At 38.2% G+C, this 18,800-nt stretch overlaps 1 protein-coding gene across 1 annotated transcript; it reads left to right on the forward strand.

Moving 5' to 3' along the window:
- The first annotated feature begins 82 nt into the window (after positions 1–82).
- On the forward strand, positions 83–18,795 carry MRPL47 (mitochondrial ribosomal protein L47). The gene is made up of 7 exons (XM_049882024.1): positions 83–204; positions 3,492–3,643; positions 4,176–4,236; positions 6,475–6,571; positions 10,379–10,509; positions 12,099–12,194; positions 18,365–18,795. Exons 1-7 carry the CDS (start codon positions 107–109, stop codon positions 18,486–18,488), a joined length of 759 nt encoding a protein of 252 aa, XP_049737981.1. The 5' UTR covers positions 83–106; the 3' UTR covers positions 18,489–18,795.
- The last annotated feature ends 5 nt before the right edge of the window (positions 18,796–18,800 follow it).

Raw genomic sequence — 18,800 nt, forward strand, 5'->3', positions numbered from 1 at the left:
TGAGAGAGGGCGAGAGCCTGTTCCCGCCCCCTCCGTCCGATTGGCGTGCGACAGCGGAAGTGACGCTCGGTCGGCGGAAACGCGGTTTGCTTACTTATTGAAAAAAATGGCTGCGTCCCGTTTGGCAGCTCTGTGCCAAGGGGTTTCAGCCGCCCTGAAGGCTTCCAGAGCGTTAATAACTTCTCACGCCCCTACTAGTCCAGGGTAAGTGGTATGAGGAGTGGGTGTGTCCATTTTTTCCGGCTTTGGATCTTTGGTCCCGAGAGGCTGAGAAGAGCTCCGGGAGGCAAAAGCCACCTGGGTGACTGAGCGCAAACCCCCGCCTCTGTGAGGAGGGAGTGGCCGTGGAGAAGTCGGGTACCTCTATCCTTTCCTCAGACATTCCGCCGTCGCCTGCTGTTAGACGGCAGTATTTGTTGAATTAAACCGAGAGGTACAGAGCATGCTGTTGGGCTGGGTGGGTTCGAGAAAACTTTACTGTAGAGATCTTTGCTATGGAACTGAAGGATGCGTCAGGTTTGAATGGATAAAAAAGAAGAGGCCTCTGTATTTCTAAGCTCTCTCACAAAGAGATTGTTAAGTAAATGTTGAATGAAAAAAATTAAAGTAGCTGAATAAATCCAAAGTCGCCCTGCAGGTGTGAGAAATTATTTCGCGGTGTAAAGACAGCTTGTCTTCTCTACAGACCCATCGTTTTTTACTTTTGAGTGTATGGTTTCATTCTATTTATTCCACTTTTCTAAAGCGAATTGAATTTTATAAGTAGTAGGGTATGTCACATTTTCTTGAAGTAATGTACCTGCTCCTGAATGCACAGATTTTTCAGTATTATGTACTGCTATTTATGTTAACCTCGGAGAAAAGAACTTTCTTAAAAAATTATTTTGCAGAGGCTCAGAGGTTGTAACTTGATTCTGGTGGCAAATTCGGATCAGTTGTCTCTTTCACTTCATCCCTTTTCCTAAAAAAAAAAAAAAAAAAAGAATAGTCTAAGCTTTTAAAATTATTATTAAAAATGAGTATCTGTTCATTTCAGACAATTTGGAAAATGGGGTATTTTGGAGAAAGTAAAAAGCAATTATAATTCCCTTGCTCTGTGATAAATGGATTTCCTGCCATTCGTTTTAACTTTGCATATATACACATACATATATTCTTTTTTTAATAATTTTTATTGTGCTTTAAGTGAAAGTTTACAAATCAAGTCAGTCTCTCACACAAAAACCCGTATACACCTTGCTACACACTCCCAATTGCTCTCCCTCTAATGAGACAGCCCGCTCTCTCCTTCCACTCTCTTTTCGTGTCTATTTTGCCAGCTTCTAACCCCCTCCACCCTCTCATCTCCCCTCCAGGCAGGAGATGCCAACATAGTCTCAAGTGTCCACCTGATCCAAGAAGCTCACTCCTCACCAGCATCCCTCCCCAACCCATTGTCCAGTCCAACCCTGTCTGAAGAGTTGGCTTCGAGAATGGTTCCCGTCCTGGGCCAACAGAAGGTCTGGGGGCCGTGACCACCGGGGTCCCTCCAGTCTCAGACCACTAAGTCTGGTCTTATGAGAATTTGGGGTCTGCGTCCCACTGCTCTCCTGCTCCCTCAGGAGTTCTCTGTTGTGTTCCCTGTCAGGGCAGTCATCGGGTTGTAGCCGGGCACCATGTAGTTCTTCTGGTCTCAGGATGATGTAGTCTCTGGTTCATGTGGCTTTTTCTGTCTCTTGGGCTCATAATCGCCTTGTGTCCTTGGTGTTCTTCATTCTCCTTTGATCCAGGTGGGTTGAGACCAATTGATGCATCTTAGATGGCTGCTTGCTAGCGTTTAAGACCCCAGACGCCACTCTTCAAAGTGGGATGCAGAATGTTTTAATAGATTTTATTATGCCAATTAACTTAGATGTCCCCTGAAACCATGGTCCCCAGACCCCTGCCCCTGCTACGCTGGCTTTTGAAGCATTCAGTTTATTTAGGAAACTTCTTTGCTTTTGGTTTAGTCCAGTTGTGCTGACCTCGCCTGTATCATGTGCAGTTTTTCCCTTCATCTAAAGTAGTTCCTATCTACTATCTAATTAATGAGTGCCCCCCAACTCTTCCTCCATCCCCCCTCTCGTAACACATGTATTCATTTTTGTGCTTACCATTGTTTTCCTAACTTTTTCTTTTCAAATGTTTCAACCAACAGAAAAGTTGCAATAGTAGTACCAAAAATACGCATATACCCTATACGTAGGTTAACCAGTCACTAACATTTTGCACATTTTTTAATCCCTTTTATAGCTATGCTTTTTTAAAACTATTTGAAATATGACAGAATTGCAGACATCATGAAGCTTCAGCCCATACCTCCTAAGAACAAGGACGTTCATTTAATAACCGCATTACAATGATCACACCCAAGAAATTTAATATTAATATGTTACTGTTACACTGCAGTTATCTAGTGCATGGTTCAAATCAGTATCTGCAGTTGTCCTGGTAATTCCTTTTTTTTCTTCTTGATTCATGACCTACTCAGGTATCGTTTATTGCATTTAGTTGACAAGTCTGTTTAGTTTCCTTTACTCTAGAATGGTTCCTTTTTTTATTCTCTTTCATGACATTGATATTTTTGACAAGATCAGCCTTTGCAGACTATGCCTCCATTTAGATTGCTCTGTTTCCTTATAATTGTTGTTTTTGTTAATTGCTGTCCGGTGGATTCCGACTCATGGCTACCCCAAGTGTGCAGAGTAGAACTGCTTCATAGGGAGTTCAAGGCCATGACCTTTTGGAAGCAGATTTCCAGACTTGTCTTCTGAGGCGTGTCTGGGTGGGCTCGAACCGCCAACCTTTCGACTAGTAGCCAAGCACTTAACCGTTTGCCCACCCAGGGACTCCTTCCTCATGATTAGGTTCAGAGTAAACATTTTTGGCAGGAATACAACATGGGTGATGCATTTCATTGTTCTGTTTTAAATCATTTTCCTAGGGCATTAAGTATTCTTAAAAACCATGATTTTGAAATTACTCCATAATGGTTTATCATGTGGATAATTTATTTAACCATTACCCAGTTTTTGCACATTTACCTTATAATCTTTTTGATATAAAAAATATGCATTAATAGACATCTTAATTTAAAAATTCCCATCTGTGATAATTTCTTTCATTGAAATGGCTACATGTGGAATTATTGGTTAAAGGTAGCATTTTGAGGTTTTGATTTATGTTATAAAATTGACCTTCAGAATGTTTTTACATGTTCATAAGCTCACTGAGCAGAGTGTAAAAATGTTATCTTAAAATGTAATAATGTACAAATGTTACCTGTGAAGTTATAGTCACTGTCACTTACAATGTAATATTAAAAATACTTTCTAATACATTTTAAAAGTTTATTGTTTCCTGTGCAGAAACCCTGAATAAATTTTTTAACAGTGTAGATGAGGAAATGATTCAGTTTATTGCTTGTAAAGTCCAGATTTTGTGAAACTTTAATCACTTATTTGTATGTTCAGTTGCAGGTTTGCAGTTGGTTTGTTGTCTAAGAATACACTACATGTCACATCTTTTCACCAGTGTAGATTACTTCATACCACATTGTCAAGAAAAGGACTAGAAGAATTTTTTGATGATCCAAAGAATTGGGGGCAAGAGAAAGTAAAATCTGGTGAGACAGTGGGTTGATCAATATTAAATATATTTACCGAACCCTTCCTCTTTATGAGGTTATTTATCCAGTTTGGGAATTATTTAGAGATTTTCTTTTTCTGATTTTCCTTCTATAAAAGAAAATTAAAAGGATAATAATAATAGTAGAATTAATTGTTCCTTGGCAGTTTGGCAGAAGGTTTGAAGAGACATACGATAAAATTATTAACTAAAGTGAGGCGTGGGGGTTTGTTTTAGATTATATTTTCTAGAGATAATTGGAAATTAACTTTTAACTGATATAAAGTGTTTGACAGTAGGCTGTGGAAATACATATTATACTAACATTTTTTGAGTGCTATTGCCAGTCACTTTACTAATATTTTCATGTGTATTATCTAATTTAATCCTCACAGCAACTTTATGAAGTTGTTAGCTATTATTGTACATTTTAAAGATAAGGAAACTGAAGTTTAGAAAGATTAAGTAATTTGCCAAAGGGCACATAACTAGAAACGTTATCTCATGTTATGAATTTATTATCTTAATAGGAGCTTCATGGACGTGTCAACAGTTAAGGAACAAAAGTAATGAAGACTTGCATAAACTTTGGTAAGTATAGGAAGTACACTAGAAGCTAGTTGCTTGAAGCAATTGTAGTATAACAGTGAGGTAGAAACTGCATCTATCTGTGATGTGAGAAATTGAGTAAAGTGATTTACCTGTAGATGATATATAAAATGATTAAAGATTTTGTAAATAAGACAGAGGTCAGATTCCATTAAGACAAATGTATTAGAGTTACCAGGTAGTCAATGGTTGAGAAGTATGACTGTAACTGCTGCCTGTCTTAATAGCACTATTGCACTGGGAACATCAATAAAATTAACTAGTAAAATGAAATGGGGAAATAGTTGATTACTGTAAAAATGGTGTGGGGGCAGTGTCTGACCTCCTCCAGACCACAAGATCAGTGGCCCAAGGCAGACTCCCATGAGGCAGAGGCCAGACAAGCCTCCTCACTCCACCATCTTTACTAATTCTGACACCAGCCCTCCCTCCCACAGCACCCTCTGCTCCTCTGCTGGGTTCCATAATTCACTGCAATGACCACACAGAACTCAAAGACTATACTCACAATTATAGGGCTTATTATAAGGAAAGTAACAGTAACAATTCAGGCTCAGGATAGAGTTCTTCCATCAGGACAGCGTCTCCCCAGCTGTGCTCACAGCCTTACCTCTCCCTGTGGGCCAGGAAGCCTACTGCGCTGTCTTCTGCTGCCAGATCTCTCCTGCTGGTATCGTCTTCCTTGGTGCTAGTAGGCTTTTCTGCTTTGCTCCAGAACTGGCTCTCTTTTAAGCAAAACTGACCAATCCCCTTGGTAGGCCACAATTACCTTATAACACAGTCACCAGGGGTGGGAGTTACAAGACCATGGCTAGAAAGGCCACATACAAAAGTAATCCATCGTCCTGTAATTACACTCAGACCTCCCTGTTCATTACATTTTGTATGGAATCTCCAGCTTACTTGCTTTGAGGGTGTGTGTTGGAGGGTACATTTTAATTGGGAATTTAAGTAAAATTTATCTGGCGAGTTCTTATGAATTAGAGTTGAAAAAGTTTAAGACAGGGTCGTATTCTTAAGTGATTTAATTCACTATTTAGCCCAAGGATATGTTTTGTTTGGACTGCACTATGTTCTTAAAATTAGGAAATTTCATGCAGACAGATGGATTTCTGGCTTCCCTTCAGTGATCTACAACACTGGACCTGCATTCCTACGTGGTAACAACTGGCTGGGACTGTGTCCAGCTGCTCCTTCCAGATAGGGCACTGCACACCGCTGTTTCTTACCTGTCATCTTTCATCAAGTCCACTTCCCTCCAGATTGTTACCTGCCTAGGCACTGTAGTAGACATTCACATTTTTCTCCCTGATTTAAAGGGTCATTTTTTTTTTCCTTTTATGGCAGATTAAAGATTTGTGAAGTGCTTATAAAAACACTAGTGTTATAGGTTTATTCTTTGTAGAAAGTAAATTGTATTAAAGCTCTGATAAAGAGACAGGGCTGTTGCAGTATTTATTGTGGCTAAAACCAAACAGCTTATTTTCTGCCACTCCTTCCCCCAAACTTGTCTTTTTCCATAACGTAGTCTCATTTTCGATGCCCTCCACGTTTATTTCCATCTCTCAAGCTCTGATTCTTAAACAGAGAAAACCTACCCCACTTCAGCTTTGCTGCTTGAGTACCTTATCCCGTCTCTTCTATGAAGCTTTCCATGGTAATCTTAGCTAGAAGAGGTATCTCATCTCTCCCACTTACTTCTTCTGGTACTTGTCTGTACCACTCAAGATACCACAATAATTATGGTTTCAGATGCTGTGTGGTAGAATGAAAATAGAATGGGCTTAGCACACGGGCAATCTGGGATTTCATTCCTGAATTACTTCCCTCATCCATGGTTTCTTCATTTAGGAAGTAGAAATAGTACCAACCCAAAGGGTTGTTAAGAGATTTAAACAAAGTAACTTATATGGAGTGCTTAGCACGTTGCCTGGCATATAACAGGTATTCAGTAAACATTGCTTTTCTTCCATCTTCCTTTTTTTTCTCTCTTCATTTGGAATGTAAGAACTATTTTATGCTTTTTTTAAACTCTTGTCACACTTAATACAATATGTGGTACATGAAAGTTTTTCCAATAAAAGGTTATTGTTTGTAATGATATTTGGTATATAGAGGTTTTTAAAGGATTTTTAGTACTGTTGATTAATGTTTAATGTCAGAAGTTGCATCTTTGTTAACCACAGGATAGCATCCCAAGATTTGTGTTCTTTGACACAGGTATGTCCTACTGAAGGAAAGAAACATGCTCTTAACTCTGGAGCAAGAGGCCAAGCGGCAGAGATTACCAATGCCAAGTCCGGAGAGGTTAGAAAAGGTAAGGCTTTGGAGACTGTTGTGTGGCTGTAAATTATGGACTATATGGTTCCTCTATCTGTTATCAAGTAGGTTTGTTTCTTTCTTTTTTCCTATTTGTGTTTAATTTTTAGGCAGTTTCGATCATTTTTTAAAAAACAGCTTTATTAAGGTATAATGAGCATACCATAAAATTCACTCGTTTTAAGTGTATTAATTCAGTGATTTTTTAGAAGACTTATGGAGTTCTGACCCTCATTTCAGTCTAATTTTAGAACATTTCCCTCCCAGTTTCTGCTCCCAACTCCCAACATATTTTAATTTATTTAATTGACTATTTTAACTGAATGTATGCTTTCACTCTTGGGAGTGAAGTTGCTTGGTAAATCTATGTAAAATGGCTGCACCACTGTACGTTTCCAGTTCCAGTTTTTCCACTTCCTCACCAACCAAGTCAATTATTTTTTAAATAAAGTTTTCTTCATGATAAAAGAAATCTCTTGGGTCCCTTATTCTCACTCCCAGAGGTAGCCACTCTTCAGCATTTCTTATTTATCCATCAGAAATCTTCTGTGCATGTAGAAGTATGACTAACTTTATTTACACGAATTTGATTATACTGTATGTATTCTGCAGCTTGCATTTTTCACTTGCCTAGTGTAAATGGATATCTTTTCATATGCAGATCTACTTATTTTTCAAAATTTGCCTATACGTGTTTAAGTTTTTTTCTATGTACAGGTTTTATATTTGTATTTAGTCAGATGTATCTTTTTATTTAGTAGATGGTTTTTAAGGTCAGCTGTTTATTAACTTTTCTAAGTCAGAGTAAGCAGTCAGTGAGAAAGAACTCAGCCTATTGTAATTGCTTCAGTCCTGCTGCCTAACCTCAGCTCTTTAGTTCCCTTTCCCCACACCAGTCATAACCATGCTGCTCCTGAGAGCCAAAGAAGGCTCAGCTATTTACCATGATTACAGAGAAGGTTATTCTGACTTAGTGAAAATTGAGTTACATAATGTTTTTGTTTTTTTTTTAACTTTTTATTTTGAAATAATTTCAGAGTTACAGAAAAGTTACAAAAATAGTACAGAGAATTCTCATACACCTTTCACCCACGTTCCCCATGCTAATATTTCACTGCATTAGCTTTGTTCTTCCCTCCCTTTCTCTGCCTACACTCATGCACACACACACACACACACATATTGTTTTTTTCCTCAACTGGGAGTAAGTTGTAGATATGATCCCTTTATCCATAATTGCTTAAGTGGATATGTATTTCCAAAAAAAACATTCTCTTACATAACCATTGCATAATTTTCAAAATCAGAAAATTGACATTAATACAATACTATTATCTAATCTATAGATTTTATTCAGATTTTAACAGTTGTCCCAACAATTTCCTTTATAGCAAGAGAAAACCGTGGATCATGCATTATGTTCAGTTGTCATGTCTCTTCAGTCTCCTTTAATCTGGAGATTCAGTCTTTGTGTGTGTGTGTGTGTGTGTGTTTTGTAACACTGACATTTTTTAAGAGTATAGGTGAGTTATTTTGTACGCTGTCTCTCACTTTTGGGCTCCTCTGATGTTTTTCGTGGTGGGATTGGCAGGAGTATCATAGAAGTGGTGCTGTTCTCCGGTCAGTGCTTCATGTCAGGAGGCACAGGATGTTGGTGTGCTCTGTTGCTGTTGGTGCTAGTGTTGATAACTTGGTCTGTCAGCTTTGTCCCGTTTTTTCTTTGTATCTAAATAAGTGTCTTGTGAGGAGTTTCTTTGAGATTTTGCAAATGTCCTGTAATTCCTCCAGTTTTCACCCACTAGTTCTAGCATCCATTGATGATTCTGGCCCGAATCATTTATTATTACGATGTTTGCCAAATGGTGATTTTCTAATTCCATCATTCCTTCTACATTTATCAGTTGGCTTTCTTCTGTAAGGAAGAGCTTTCCCTTCTCTCTCATTCATTCCTTCACTTCTTGCCTCCTCCGTTTCAGTGTAGATTCATGGATTCTAGCTTTATTTAGTGGATTATAATCCCTCAGTATCACGATCCTAGATTTGAGTCCTCTCAAGCTGGCTGTGGCATCCTCTTGGCATCCTCATGATTCTTTGGTGGTGCCCAGCAAGATGTTCCGGGTTCATTGTGTAGCTTCCCTGCCCAGCCCTGGAATCGGCCATTTTACAGAGGAATCCTGATTTCTTTTCATGGAGAATGGTATATTTAGAAACCAAGACTTTGGCAGTAGGTATGCTTGTTCCTACATAGCATTAATAAAGTAATGTGATTTTATTTTCAGATATATATACAGACTCTGCTACTAAGGACAGTTAAGTGTTAAAAGAATCTTTTAAGTGTATTGATGAGCGAGGCCCTTACTAATCTGATCCCTTCATTCTCCAAAATTTGTCTGTCTGAAAAATAAGATTTGTCATTTTTACCCATGTTTTATTTCTCAGGGATTTTGTAGAAATTCATATAGTTGAAAGGAAGACGTGAACTCAGCCATTGTAAGGCATTGAGTGAAGTCAGGAGTAGCAGAAGAAGTGGTGACTGTGAGCACATAAACAGCGTCTGAGGTAGTTCATCCAAATCCTGGGGCTTTCAGGGAGATTGTCTTTATAATCTGATCTGCCTTTTTCCTTGAGTCTCGGGGGATTTTTTTTTTTTTTTTTGGTGAAAATATACACAACGAAACATACAGCCATTCAGCAGTTTCTGCATGTACAGATCATAGCCATTGGTTACATTCTTCACATTGTATCACCATCCTCATTATCTCTACCCGTGTTTCACCACCATTAACTTTTATTCTCTCTGCCCCTTAAAGTCCTCATCTGTGCTTTAGTGTTACTGTTGTCAGTTTGATTGCATGTAGGTAATTCCTGAAAAGAGTGAAACGTTTAAGGCTGACATTTTTTATTAAGTGAGCTAAACTGTTGTTCTGATGACATCATACGGTTGTTTTGGTTCAAGGATTAAACAGTATTTCAGGACAATAGATTTGGGGGTTCCCCCAGTCATGCTGAGTATTCTTATGAGAAGCAAATGTGTGTTTGTGGTGTTTGATACCTGTTTATGATGCTTGAGATAGCACACGTACCCACCTAAAATGGCTCTCAGTATTTAGAACTGTGAAAAAGTTTGGCTCACCTGACATTATGATCCCCAGTATATTGAATATTTATTTATAAACAAATACATATGTATCACTATACGTGATACCTTATGTACATTGTAAAGTAAATACATGATAGAAATCTTTAAAGGAAGATGAAAATAAATAGAAGTTCTAATATTATCTTCTTGCATCTTGATGGAACTTTGGAAATCACTCAAGTATCATGATAGACTGATATTTCTGTCCCTACAATAGCAACTGCCAAACAGCCAAAATACCTGTGCCTGCATGTGAAAGACCCACTGATGCGTTGAGGCCAAAGCATATTTTTTAATAAGTATAAGTTACAAGCTGTTACCACTTCTTAATAGCTCATTGAGTCTTGAAGTAATACGAGTTAAATTGGGTCTTCAAAAGAAATTTAAGTGTATCTCACTCCATCCAAAACTAATATATGGAAGTCTGAGCTAAATTGATTTTCATTTAAATGAAACTATAAACTTTTTCAAAACTACAAAAAGTGATATTACAGACACCCGTGTATGTGTACCTCTTCCAAAAAAGATTTTCAGGAAATATTTGACAGAATGGTTCATTGACGAAAATATTCACTGTAAGTTTTGTGTAGCAGAAGTCTTTATATGCTCACTTCCTTTTGAATTCTGTTGTAGTTGATTGTTGAAATTGCATCTCTCTCCTCTCAGGTGGTAGAGTCCATGGATGCATTAGATAAAGTCGTCCAGGAAAGAGAAGATGCCCTACGACTTCTTCAGACTGGTCAAGAAAAAGCTAGACCCGGTGCTTGGAGAAGAGACCTCTTTGGAAGAATCATCTGGTACATAGATTACATTGTGGCTCTTATGAGAGTGAAAATCTCATACCTCATTCCTCTTCTCAGTATCTTTTAAGAAAACTCTCACCATATGAGATATATGTAATATAAGCAGAGATCCCAAACCTGTTTGCAGTTCCGGGTTATGAATAAGGGTAGCCTTATCTAGTAAAACCACTACCAGCCCAGATACTCCAACCTCATGATAATCGATAAGTTTGTTTTAACGGTGGTTCTTAATCTTATGTGGGCCATATGACCTTTTGAGAATTCAATAAAAGTTATAGATTCTTTCCCCTGAAAAATGTACACATAGACATAAGATTTCAGAGGGTGTATATTTCCATGAAGTTAATTTCAGGATATAACACTTGCTCTTTTGCCTACTAAGAACCTGGGACTATGAAAAAGACGTTCTAGAGGAATAAGGGTCATGAACCAGTCTCACTTTGCTCCCATTGCCATAAGGATAAGCCCTAGGCCAACTCATGGAAGAGTTTATTTCACTCCCCAGTCTCTCTTTTCATTAAATCTTCTAGCTTTTCGTGACACCTTGTCCCCTACAACCAGTTCTCATAGTCCTGTCAGACCTTGTAAAAGGATCTGATAATAAACATTTACACTGAGGCATAAATAATTGAGAAGGCCCAGTTTAGACTCTCTTTCCTGGGAATTTATGTACCTATGAGTTAAGCAACCAAAATGAAGCATTGTTAGTAGAATTTTAAATATCAGTCAGCAAAATGGGGAAGGCATTTTGGGGAGACCTTCTCTGTACCCTCGAAATTATACTCCATAATGGCGGCTCATTCACCTGATAAGAGTCTTGTATGGAATTCATGGTAATAGGTGTGCTCGGAGCCAAGTTGAGGGGACAGCGGTGCTGTCTGTGACCCTCTGATCCACCACAGAAAAGATAAACTGCTGAAAACATCTCACTAAAATTCCTTTTCTGCTGTTTTTTCCTTGTTTTGTTTTGTTTTTCTGGGTTTTTTTCCTTGTATTCGTCTGGTTGAGATCAAATAGGAAAAGATGGAGGTAGAGGGCAGAATCTGTATTGAAAGTCATAAGACTAGTATTCTCTTTGTTTTTTTAATTTTGCTTTTTGACTTTTCCAGAGCTAAAAAAAAGTAGCGAGATAGCAATTATATCATCTTTCCAATGTAGCTTATTAACTCACATTATAATCCTGGTGCCTTTATTTTCCTCATTCCCTATTGTATGTTAAGATAGCCTTTAAATGCAGAGCTCCTTCTTAAAAATATTACATCCAAATTTTTTTTGGTCAAAAAGAACATATGTCAGTAATGTCAGAGATTTTATATATATATATGTAATTTTTTTTTTTAAGTGATCTGAAGCAAAGATCAGAAAATACTAACATTCATGCAATTTTATGGTGGATTCATGAGTGTCTGCTGTATTATTTATACTTTTTGCTAAGTTTGGCCTGTTTCATAATTGAAAACTAGGAAAATTTAAAAATGCATTTTATTGAAAACATAGTCCAAAGAAAGTTAAAACTGTTTATAAAAAAGTGAAAACGTACTGAATGTTTTCTCTAAGGTGATGGTTTTTTGCTTTCTCTGCAGGCACAAGTTCAAGCACTGGCCTATACCTTGGTACCTAAATAAACGGTACAACAGGAAACGATTCTTTGCCATGCCCTATGTGGAGCGGTTTGTCAGGTGAGCACGGTGACCCTTCACCAGGCGTGTCATCTCTACAACAGATGACATATGTTAAGCTTTTTTTTTATTTTAATTTCCATGATTACATGATTCTTGTGGAAAAAATTTTAAAAAGTCAGGTAAAACAGAAAAGTGATGTCATATATGATCTCAGCATCAGAAATAGCCCCTGTTAACATTCTGGCGTACATCCTTTCAGAAGTTTTACTGCCTTTCTATGATGTGTATCTATCTAGATGGCAAAATTCTACTGTAATGTTAAAATGAGGGTCCAGGTAATTTAACTGCATGAAGTGTGAGCTCGTTATGTATTACAAGGTTGAAGAAATGAAAAAATGGGCTAGGGAGAGGAGAGGACCCTGTTGGGATATGTCTGAATTCACATTTTCCTGGAGTGCATTATTGCAGGGCTTTAGTATATTTCAGACGAAACACTGAATCTACTGTTTTTGAATTAGCTTTTCTTTTTTCACTCGATCCTCAGTATTTATGCTGATAGCTTTTGTAGTGTCATTTTTAACGCATGCATTTAGTCCAGATGTGTTCCGTAAGTTATTTTAATCAGTCCTCTCTTACTGGATTTAGAGGTGATTTCCAGGCTTTCACTAGGATCAGCATTGTTTTGTGGTGTGTCTTACCTCTTTATAAAAAGGATTTAAGGTGGCCCTGTCAGGAATATAGTTGTTTTGTGATTTGTTTTTGTACGGTTTATGGTAGTGTATCTTAGGTGAGATTTCTTCACATCAGAAGAAGAGTAGCTGGAACTCAGTGAATGAGCTAGCATGTACAGGTGAAAAGTAAGAGAGTCTGTACAGATAGAAGTTACTGCGCATGTAGAAAAGAAACGTTTAAGAATATTCTTTATCAGATGGTGGTTATGGAGAACTTACGTGCACTAAACATATTTCAATTGAGAAACAGTTAAAAATCTTTAAAAATCCTTAAAAAAATGAAAGCCTCAACTTTTTTTTTCACAACTAGTATTTTTTTTTAATGGGAGTGTGTTTTTTTTTTTTTTAATGCTTTAGGTGAAAGTTTACAGAGTGAATTAGTTTCTCATTAAACAGTTAATACACAAGTTGTTTTGTGACATCAGTTGCCAGTCCTGCAATGTGTCAATACTCTCCCTTCTCCATCCTGAGTACTCTGTTTCCATTCATCCAGTTTTCCTGTCCCTTTTCGCCTTCTCGTCTTTGCATTTGGGCTGGTGTGCCCGTTAGTGTCTTATACATGATTGACCTATGAAGCACGTTCCTCACGTGTGTTATCGTTGGCCCTATAGACGTGTCTAATCTTTGGCTGAAGAGTGAACCTCAGAAGTGACTTGAGTACTGAGTTATAAGGGTGTCTGGGGGCCATACTCTCAAGGTTTCTCCAGTCTCTGTCAGACTAGCAAGTCTGGTCGTTTTGTGTGTGTGTGTGTGTGTGTATGTGAATTTGAATTTTGTTCTACCTTTTTCTCCCACTCTGTTCGGGATGCTCTATTGTGATCCCTGCCAGAGCAGTCGGTGGTGGTAACTGGGCACTATCTAGTTGTTCTGGGCTCAGACTGGTGGAGGCTGTGGTAGTTGTGGTTCATTAGTCCTTTGGACTCTTTCCTTTGTGTCTTTGGCTTTCTTTATTCTCCTTTGCTTCAGCTGGGATGGGAATAGTAGATGTATCTTAGATGGCCACTTGTAGGCTTTTAGACCCCAGGTGCTACTCACCATAGTCAGATGTAGAACATTTTCTTTATAGACTATGTTATGCCAGTTGAACTAGATGTCCCCTGAGACCATGATCCCCACAGCCCTCGTCCCAGTAGCTCAGTCCCTCAGGGTGTTTGGGTACGTCTGTGAAGCTTCTGTGACTCTGCCCTGGTCAAGTTGTGTCGACTTCCTTAGTATTGTGTATTGTATTACCCTTCATCAAAGTTACCACTTACCTACTATTTAGTTCGTGTTTTTCCCTCCTCAAGGGGTTTTCATTTTTTCAGGTAAAATTTGCAGAGTGAAATGCAGTCAATTTGATGTTTTGAGAAATGCATACACTGAATAACCCACTCCTATCAAAAAAAAAATTTTTTTTTTTTTTTAATCAAAATAGAGAACATTTCCATCCCTCCAGAATGTTCTCTGGAGCTTCCTACTTACTCATCCCCTCCGTCTTCGAGAGACAATGGCTATTCTAATTTTTTCATAGAATTGAAATCGTACAGTATGTGCATTTTTATGTTCAGCTGCTTTTGCTTCATTTATCTGTGAGATTTACATTTGTTGTAGAGTATATCTTTGTTCCTTCTTATTTCTGAGCAGTATTCTATGGGAAGAATATACCAAGTTTCTCCATTCTTGTGTTGATGGACCTTTGAGCTGTTTTCAGTTTGGGGCTTTTATGTGTGTAAAGCTGTTTAAACAGACCAACTTTTTTATCCCTTTGAATCTCTTATACTGTTACTAGTGTTCAGTTACTTTACATCTTTCTCCCTTTTCTCATCAGACTTTACTTTTGAAATACTATTAGACAGCATTTGCATTTTTCCTCCATCTCCTACATTTTTCTTTGAAAATAACCAAAGATAATGTTTATTTGCTCTGAGCATAGATTTTTTTAAAGCTTTTCCTCAGACTTCATTGTGTAATTTTTAGACTTAAAAGACTTGCGTATTTATTTTCTAGTCCATTAGAATTTGAAGATTCTGATCCTCAAAACTGCAACTGGAATGGGAAAGAATTGCAAGTTTGTGGTTTCCTGGGTCAAGGGTGCTGCTCAGCCCCCATGCTTTGACTACAGAAAATGACAAGGAGTCAGGGAGCTGCAGGGTTTACTAGGGTGCTAGAGACCAAAATTCAAGGCTGGCAACTTCAAGGGGAAGTCCAAGCACCACAAGGCCACAACTTTTAACAACTAACTGCCTTAGCAAGAGTTATTCAAAAACTGTCATGCCCCCACCCAAAAAAGCTTGTACTCATACAAAAAAAAAAAAAAACTTTTAAAAAACAATTTAAACAGAAACAGAATGTATCTTTAAACCGAGCTTTATGAAATGATAATCTAAAATTTTCATCTTATCCACCCAGCCAGCTACCTCTCCCCATTTCAGTTTATTTATGTCTGATCTATGTGGGCACTAAACATCAGTCATCTTTTTCATCCTCAACTCTCTAGATTCAATCAATCCTTGAATTAATTCTTCTTGCAAAACGTCTTCAGGATCTGTCCTTTCTTTTCCCACTTTTTCTGCCTTAATGAAATCTCTATCAAATTCAATTATTGAACATCATCCTCACTCCAGTCTATTCAAATATTGCTTCCTGGCTAATACTCCTCAATTTTTTTTTTTTTTTATCACATCAGTGCTGTTCAAAAATGTAGTTTCTTGTCTACAGAATAAAATCCAAACTCCTTCCAAACCAGTGTTCCTACAGTTTAGTCTTAGCTACATACTTAAAACCAAAAAAAAAAAAAAAAAATTGCTGTAGAATTAATTCTGACTCATAGTAGCCCTATAGGACAGAGTAGAATGCCCCATAGGGTTTCCAAGGCTGTAATCTTTATGGAAGCAGACTGCCACATCTGTCTCCTGCAGAGCAGCTGGTGGATTCCAACTGCCAACCTTCCAGTTAGCAGCCAAGCACTTAACCACTGCATCACCAGGGCTGTAAGCGACTTACCCTTTATCCAGTCCAGACCTTTCTCCTGTTTCCTAAACTTGTCTTGCTCATTTTCCTCTTATCCTCCTCCTGTTCCTATACCTTGAAATCTCACTACCTGTTCACATTTTAAGATCCAGTTCTGATGCTAAGCAATTGAAGAAATCTAACTACTATTTTCTCCAAGCTTAATGTTATACCATTTGGTCCTTTTGCCCCTTAGTCATATAAGGTGAAGCTCTAAGTAACATGACATTTAAAATAACGCATGAGAATTATCAAAGTATCACCTTTATGGGATCTGTACATATTCTAGTGATCAGTGAAATATCCTATCAAGTATCAGTTTAGGTACAGTAGAGGCTTGGCGTCCCTGAATTTATCATTTGCAATTTTGATGATTCCCAGGTGACCCTCAACATAATTTAACTGAGGCAGAAATGCTTCACACTCTGGGATGCTGATGTGTGGGAGCAAAGTCACTCAGAATGCTGATTCCAACCCAGCTGCCAACCATTGTCCCAGCCTGGCTTATTCTCTCTGTTGTAGGGGAACTGAGTGCTATTTGAAATTAGGGAAGTCTAAAGTTTTTAAAGGTTCAGGATGTCAGAGACTGAATGTATTCAGTGCAATTTAAAAAAAAAAAAAACCCATTGCCGTCGAGTTGATTCCGACTCATAGTGACCCCCTATAACCTACGGCTGGCTAACCAAAAAGTTGGCAGTTCGAATCCACCAGGTGCTTCTTGGAAACCCTATGGGGCACTTCTACTCTGGCCTACAGGGTCACTATGAGTCAGAATCGACTCCACGGCAACAGTTTCAATACAATTAGTGTTTCCAAAATAAGGTAGAAACCCTTAGTCACACAGGATTGCCCTTCAGGCCCAGTTTGTTACAAGCTTAGATCTGGGCATTCTTTCCATTCAGGAAACAGTAAGGGTAGTTAGTATAGGGGCAAGGTGCTTTTGATTTCAGGTTTATCTCTTGACCTGTGTGGGTTTACAGTGATTATTCAAGTTTAATAATATACATGACACACCAAATAGAGATTGGCTTAAGACTTTTTTGTTGTTGTTGTTTGTAGTATGATTTTATTTTTGTTTTTAAAATTTGTGTGTGTGTGACATGACTAACTGTACATGTGAAAACCACTGATTGGAAAATGCTGTGCTACATGTATTTTTACAATAATAAAAAAAAAAAAGTGTGTGTGAAGAAACGACTGCCAAGTGTGCACGCCAAAATGTTAACAGAGGTTATCGCAGTAACTGACTTGTGACTGATAACTTTTTCTTCTTCACTCCTTGGCATTTTTTTTTTTTAATTAACTTTTATTGAGCTTCAAGTGAACGTTTACAAATCAAGTCAGTCTGTCACATATAAGTTAATATACATCTTATTCCTTACTCCCACTTGCTCTCCCCCTAATGAGTCAGCCCTTCCAGTCTCTCCTTTCATGAAAACTTTGGCAGCCTCCAACTCTCTATCCTCCCATCCCCCCTCCAGACAGGAGATGCCAACACAGTCTCAAGTGTCCACCTGATATAATTAGCTCACTCTTCATCAGCATCTCTCTCCTACCCACTGCCCAGTCCCTTTCATGTCTGATGAATTGTCTTCAGGGATGGTTCCCGTCCTGTGCCAACAGAAGGTTTGGGGACCATGGCCGACAGGATTCCTCTAGTCTCAGTCAGACCATTAAGTATGATCTTTTTATGAGAATTTGGGGTCTGCATCCCACTGATCTCCTGCTCCCTCAGGGGTTTTCTATTGTGCTCCCTGTGAGGGCAGTCATTGATTGTGGGCGGGCACCAACTAGTTCTTCTGGTCTCAGGATAATGTAGGTCTCTGGTTCCTGTGGCCCTTTCTGTCTCTTGGGCTCTTAGTTGTCGTCTGACCTTGGTGTTCTTCATTCTCCTTTGCTCCAGGTGGGTTGAGACCAGTTGATCCATCTTAGATGGCCGCTTGTTAGCTTTTAAGACCCCAGATGCCACATTTCAAAGTGGGATGCAGAATGTTTTCATAATGGAATTATTTTGCCAATTGACTTAGAAGTCCCCTTAAACCATGGTTCCCAAACCCCCGCCCTTGCTCCGCGGACCTTTGAAGTATTCATTTTATCCCGGAAACTTCTTTGCTTTTGGTCCAGTCCAGTCCAGTTGAGCTGACCTTCCGTGTATTGAGTGTTGTCCTTCCCTTCACCTAAAGCAGTTCTTATCAGCTAATTAATCAGTAAAAAACCCTCTCCCTCCCTCCCCCCCTCGTAACCACAAAAGTATGTGGTGTTCTCAGTTTATACTATTTCTCAAGATCTTATAATAGTGGTCTTATACAATATTTGTCCTTTTGCCTCTGACTGATTTCACTCAGCATAATGCCTTCCAGGTTCCTCCATGTTATGAAATGTTTGACAGATTCGTCACTGTTTGATTAAGACTTTTAAGTAATTGATTTGGGCATATTTTACCGCAATAGTATTGGGTAACAGTGAAATAGTTTTGTATAAATTGCCGTTACGCTTTTTTTATTCTAGATTGAGATTTGAGAAATATGCCCGCATTGAATCAAGAAAGAAAAGTTTAAAGAAAAAGAAACAAAAAATTCTTCAGCAGAAGTTTCCACATCTTTCTGATGCCCAGAAGTCAAGTCTTGCCTAAGATGTCCGAACTCTTACCATTTTCCTTTCCCATGGGTAAAAGCCTTCACACGAAAGTATACACTTTTTTTTTTTTCTTCTTCTTCCAGTAAATGACTATGTTTACTCTCAGTTGGTTTTAAGTGTTAACATGGCATGCTAATTCTGGAAGCGGTCATGCTTCTACCAAAAAAATCAGGTATAGTGTTCAAACTTAATTCCTGTTTTATAAATTCTGACATCTAAGCAAATTTTAATATAACTTCCTGAGTGTGTGAAAGTGATGTCAACTGCTGCAATAAAGTGGTTTTTTATGGTTTTTAATAAGATACCA

The sequence above is a fragment of the Elephas maximus genome, chromosome 1, assembly GCF_024166365.1.
Source record: "Elephas maximus indicus isolate mEleMax1 chromosome 1, mEleMax1 primary haplotype, whole genome shotgun sequence".
NCBI lineage: Eukaryota > Metazoa > Chordata > Mammalia > Proboscidea > Elephantidae > Elephas > Elephas maximus.